The sequence below is a fragment of the Leuciscus leuciscus genome, assembly GCF_965113295.1.
Source record: "Leuciscus leuciscus genome assembly, chromosome: 3".
Taxonomy (NCBI): domain Eukaryota; kingdom Metazoa; phylum Chordata; class Actinopteri; order Cypriniformes; family Leuciscidae; genus Leuciscus; species Leuciscus leuciscus.
In genome coordinates this window covers 38,126,814-38,132,813 of record NC_138727.1, presented here as the reverse complement: position 1 = coordinate 38,132,813, position 6,000 = coordinate 38,126,814, and the positions used below count along the sequence as shown (strand labels likewise).

Below are 6,000 nucleotides of genomic sequence, written 5' to 3'. Positions count from 1 at the left end.
TTGATCGCCAAACCTTAATTGCATTTCTTATAAGTTAGTGTTGCAAGTGTACAGTCAAGATAAAATAGCCCAATGATAAAATTCAACTCAGAAACATACCACTTTAAGGGGAAATGAAGAAACAAGACAACAAATAGAAAGTTCAACAAAATGATGCTTTATTTGTGAGGCATGTCTCACTTCTGGCTTGACTCGGACTTGGATGTTGAGGCTCTCAGTGAGGAGAGACGACGTCTCTTAGCAATCTGTTCTTGACGTTTCTCTTTGGCCTCCTACAAAAAAAGAAAAAAGAACATTCAGCTTTACACAACATACCTTTCATTTAGACTGTTTGTGCTTAACACTTTTACAGCACTTCAGCATTCAAGATTCAATCCATGCATTTATTTTTTGTACAAATACATTAATTCATTCATGCACATTAAATTGTAGGAAAGTACCATCAATTAAACTTTAAGCTAAAAATTAATGTAAGTACCTTATTCCTCTTGGCCAGCAGTTTGGTGTAATCTGCGGCCTCCTCCTTGTTCTTCAGTGTGCGCTGCTTCTTGAGAGCAATGCGTCTGCGCTTGTGCTGCAGCACACGGGGCGTAACCAGGCGCTGAATCTTAGGGGCCTTAGTCCTGGGTTTCTTGCCTATCAGAAAGAGCATGATCATCCATGAGTCTTTGGACATTTTAAATCCTTCTGGGGCATCGGTTCCAGTAATAAACTAGATGCAGTCAGGCTAAGCTAATGGAAGTGACATTAAAGATCTGGGTGGAAAGCATGTATTCAAGTACAACAACAAAAAACATGTACTTTCAAACATCCATCACTCAAGAACTTTTCCCTCCAGCTTATGTCATTTATGAATAAAAAGGGCACGCAACTTCATGAGTAAACTGACTAAAGGTCCCAGTGAAAACAACTTGAACTTGGGAGACCTTTTAATGCATTTAAACAGGAAAATCAGTCTGCACAGAGAACCTTTCCAGATTCACTAAACAGTGCACTGCATGAAGTTTGACAGAGCTTTGCAGTACAACCAGCCACTTAAATGATCAGGTTGTTATCCGTTTAGCAGCTCCACTGTTCCTGTTGGCACCACACTGTCCCCCCTTATAAGCTACTGAAAAGGCAAAAAGGGTCTGCTAGTGCCGCAAATTTAAACCATCCATATTTTGTTTTTTAAAAATAATAAAAATGGGTCTTTAGGCAAACAATAACATAACTATTGTGACCTAATGATCAAGATATGCTGAAATGTTCACTCAATACATGACAAAAAATACGAAGCATTAGTTGTACCTTCTTTAGTGAGGGGTCTCCTGACCACATACTGCCTGACATCATCCTCTTTGGACAGGTTAAAGAGCTTGCGGATTCTGCTAGCTCTCTTGGGTCCCAGACGGCGAGGGACAGTGCTATCAGTCAGCCCAGGAATGTCCTTCTCACCTGAAGGAAAAACTATCAATTAGATGCTATGGACATGCATCACAAATTCCTGCTCCCATTTACAAATGAGCTTTGCATTGAGGACAAAGCTTGTTAAATATTCCAATCAATTTTCTTTTCTTTTTTTATAGTTTCCCATTGTATTCATTGCAATAATTTTGACAGAGCTTTGCAGTACAACCAGCCACTAAAAACAAGATCAGGTTGTTATCCGTTTAGCAGCTCCACTGTTACTGTTGGCACCACACTGTCCCCCCTTATAAGCTACTGAACAGGCAAAAAGGGTCTGCTAGTGCCACAAATTTTATCAAGCATAACATTTTCTCATTAAGATTTAATTATTCTTTAAATAAGGAGTAAAATTATACTATTGACAGAATGGCTCTTAAGACAAAGCAGATCCACAGCTGTGTACAATCTGAATAACATCCCATATTTAAATTATAGCTTACTTTTAGCTGTACTCACCCTTCCTGACAATGACCAAGTTCAGAACACTAAGGTTGGCATCGACGATGCAGCCCCGGACAGACTTGCGTTTACGCTCACCAGTACGGCGAGGGCGGTAGCAGGAGTGACCCTTGCTGAGGAGGAGACGCACACGACCATGGGTCAGCACACCCTGCTTCATGGGGAAGCCCTGTTTGTCATTGCCTCCGCTGATGCGCACAACATAGCCCTACAACACAAATGAACATGGTTGTGCCAATGTTAACACCAGTTTGAAGAAGATTTTGAAGTCATGTGTACAGCAGTTTAACACCAGTTAGTTTTATAAAGCCTGCACAATCAGGATAAGCCAACCATAAAGTCCACTAAAAGGAATAGTTCATCCAAAAATAAATTCTTATTTACTTTCCCCCAAAGTTATTACAATCCTGTATAAATTTTTCTTCTGCTGAACACAAAAGATTATATTTAGAAGAGTATCAGAAACCAAACAGTTGATGGGCAATGGGGTCCATCCACTGCTTGGTTAACTATGTTCTTCAAATATCTTTTGTGTTCAGCAGAAGAAAGAAATTCATACAGGTTTGGAACAACTTGAAGGTGAGTAAATGACCACTTTCATTTTCGGGTGAACTATCCCTTTAAGGCTGGAACACACTACACAACTTTTTCCCGGTTTGCACTCCAGAAGTCATAGCTAGTCTGCAGATTTTGGGACATCAGAGTTGACTAATTGCACAGAAAATTGTGATGTGTATGATGGACACACTTTTTTTTTTGCTTCAGACTATGATTCCATTTAATCTGAGGACATTTAACATGTTTGATATTTTGAGCAGATTTTAAGGCTGGAATACACAACTTTTCCCCAGATTTGTAGTCTGGACGGTAGTTGCCAAAAATCAGAGCCAGTCTGCAGATTTTGGGCAGTCCAAGTTAACATTTCACCGAAAAATCATGTAATTTGTGCACAGAATCTACATCTAATTTGAATGAATTCAGAGACTTTAATGCATTTAAACAGGCAAACGTGTCCGCACATGCAGAAAACCTTTCCAGATTCACTAAACAGCGACTGCATGACGTTTGACAGAGCTTTGCAGTACAACAAGCCAATTAATATGATCAGGTTGTTATCCGTTTAGCAGCTCCACTGTTACTGTTGGCACCAAACTGTCCCCCCTTTTCAGCTACTGACCAGCCAAAAGGGTCTGCAGGTGCCACAAATTTAAATCATCCATACCATATTTTTAAGCTTCAGACAGCAATTCCATCCAGAAAGCAACTTGCACCGAGATCTTAAAATATATCAGTACCATTGTTTTGTCCCGAGATGCACACCAGTAATGTTTTTTCTAAAGCACGTTTAAAAAGGAGAGATGCACCGATATGAAACTTTTGGCCGATACCAACTATTTATATTTGAAAGACGATAAATCTAAATTCAAATTTTTTTTTAAGAGCCTGATTAAACAAAAAAAAGTCTTACCATTAAAAGTCATGTCCCAAGCACACAATTATAATGTTCTCATTATAATTTTATGTAGCCTATATGATAGACTTGCATTTATAGACTTACATGTTGCACTTAACTGTATTTTCCTTTTTAAAAGTTATTCCAGTCATATTTCAAGCAATTCAAAGGCAGATAATGACAACATTAAAAATTAACACTACTTAAAAGTCCTGATTTAAATAAGGCCTACTCCTGGCTTAAAGGGATAGTTCGCCCAAAAATGATATTTAAGCCATGATTTACTCACCCTCAAGCCGTTCGAGATGCATATGTCAATCTTTTTTCAGACGAACACATTTTCAGTTATTTTAGAAAATGTCTTAGATCTTTCAGTGGTTATAATGTGAGGCAATGGGGTCCAGCTGCTTCAAGTCCGAGAATGTGCATGCATCCTTCACAAAAATAATCCACCCGGCTCCAGGGGGATAAACGAAGGCCTTCCGAGGGTAATCCGTGCGGTTTTGTCGTAAAAATGTACATATTTAAAACGTTATAAACGAAAATAACTGGCTTCCGGTGGCGGTTGGTGCGCGTTCATGGAGATGGATGCTGGTGTAGGACGTAGCGTAGGAAGCGTCGTGACGTAGAACGAACGTGACAGCGCAGCCAGAGAGCAGAGCAAAACAAAACTCTACGTTCGTTCTACGTCACGACGCTTCCTACGCTACGTCCTACGTCATACGCCAGCATCCATCTCCATGAACGCGCACCAACCGCCACCGGAAGCCAGTTATTTTCGTTTATAAAGTTTTAAATATGTACATTTTTACGACAAAACCGCACGGATTACCCTCGGAAGGCCTTCGTTTATCCCCCTGGAGCCGGGTGGATTATTTTTGTGAAGGATGCATGCACATTCTCGGACTTGAAGCAGCTGGACCCCATTGCCTCACATTATAACCACTGAAAGATCTAAGACATTTTCTAAAATAACTGAAAATGTGTTCGTCTGAAAAAAGATTGACATATGCATCTCGAACGGCTTGAGGGTGAGTAAATCATGGCTTAAATATCATTTTTGGGCGAACTATCCCTTTAATCTAAGCCCCTGTCTGAAAAACCAGACCATAGGGTTTTAAAATCTGTTCATTACACAGTGTATTCCAGCGAGTCAAATGTAGTCTAAAGGGTTAGCTCACCCAAAAATTCTGTCATTAATTACTCACCTTTCATTTTATTCCAAACCCATAAGACTGTCATTCATCTTCAGAACACAATTGAAGATTTATGTATTGAAATCTGAGAGCTTTCTGTCCCTCATTTAAAAAAGAATTACCCCAAAAAACTAAACATTCATAAAGAGATTGCAAAACAAGTCCAAGTGTTGAACAGACATTTTCATTTCATATGATCAACAGATTTAAATTAGGCTTTTATTCATAATAAACATTGATCAGTGAACATAGAGCACTCGATTATGGTAAAAGGAAGCTCAAACATGAATAAACTGTCAATTTGGGGTGTATAGGTTTTCAATAGAGGTTCAGAAATCTCTCAGGATTCATTTAAAATATCTTAATTTAAGTATATGCAATGAAATTGGTATGGGTTTGGAAAGACATGAGGTTGAACTAACGTTAACCCTTTAATTGAGACTTTACCGGCCTGTAGTGTCAACCATCAACACGTGAAGCATTCAAATGCTGGAAATACACAACATAAACGATGTGATGAAACAAGTTCTGATAACTTACCTTCCACTCATCACCCAGAGAGTCTGCGACCACCTCTGTGGCCATGCGCTTCTCATAGAAGATCCTCAGTTTGCGCTCATCATCAACTTCTATCAGCTTCTGACAGCCAGTGGCGGGGAACGAGATATTGAGCTAGTTGGAAAAGTAAATAGAGAATTACACTGTGTTCTGAGGCTATAATTGTTCAATACCAACCAGGAATAAATACATTGTCTTGAACAACATGGCCAAAATTACGAGTTCTTCATCTGACACGTCTCTGCTAGCTAGCCGCTAATGCTATGCTACCGAACAGCGAGTGTTAGTTTGACACTCAATACAAGGGTCCTAACGTTGCATTTAATTACAACATTGGCGACAACACTGGCTAATTACCCGCAACTTTAAAGCGTCCTCATTTATTCATTGCATGTCTATCCTGGTCGCTGCCATGTTGCCGCACTTCCACGGCCGTCCTCCAAATCTAACGAAATCAACGTCCATCCTTCATATTGTTTGAGCCCAACTCGATTCAGAAAAGTACATCGGATAGTTTTGAGATGGTATAATGCAACCCAATCGATATTTTGACCACACTGTGAATAACAAAACGTATAAAACAGCAATTTCAGTCCTCCTACCTTCATTATGGAGGACTTTCTCGCTTGGAGTCCACCACGGAAAAGAGACCGGATATCCGACTCGTAGTCTCACATAGACTTCCAGGTTATCGCGAGAGTATTGTGTTTTGAAACAGAAGGCGCAAACTAGTTTGAGAGCAAAATAGTAGGCTACACCTCTAGTGAAAGATTAGGCCTACACTACACGATAAAACTATAAACGGGTCATTGACAAAGAAAGCTAAAAAAAAAAAAAACAGTGTTGTTTATAGTATTTTCAAACCGGATGTAATGCATATTTTTG

General features: G+C 39.5%; 1 protein-coding gene across 1 annotated transcript; it reads right to left on the bottom strand.

Moving 5' to 3' along the window:
* Window positions 1-136: 136 nt before the first annotated feature.
* rps6 (ribosomal protein S6) lies at window positions 137-5,818 on the bottom strand. Its single transcript, XM_082162714.1, has 6 exons — window positions 5,718-5,818; window positions 5,098-5,229; window positions 1,906-2,116; window positions 1,291-1,437; window positions 479-636; window positions 137-272 (listed from the first exon to the last, which is right to left on the bottom strand). Exons 1-6 carry the CDS (start codon window positions 5,721-5,723, stop codon window positions 177-179), a joined length of 750 nt encoding a protein of 249 aa, XP_082018840.1. The 5' UTR covers window positions 5,724-5,818; the 3' UTR covers window positions 137-176.
* Between the last annotated feature and the right edge of the window lie 182 nt (window positions 5,819-6,000).

Bases quoted from the DNA above. Each gene is read 5' to 3' on its own strand.
- rps6 (XM_082162714.1), bottom strand. The intron at 2,117-5,097 runs GTAAGTTATCAG...TTTGTGTTGTAG, and splicing joins CTCTGGGTGATGAGTGGAAG to GGCTATGTTGTGCGCATCAG. The intron at 273-478 runs GTACTTACATTA...CTTTTTTTGTAG, and splicing joins TGCTGGCCAAGAGGAATAAG to GAGGCCAAAGAGAAACGTCA.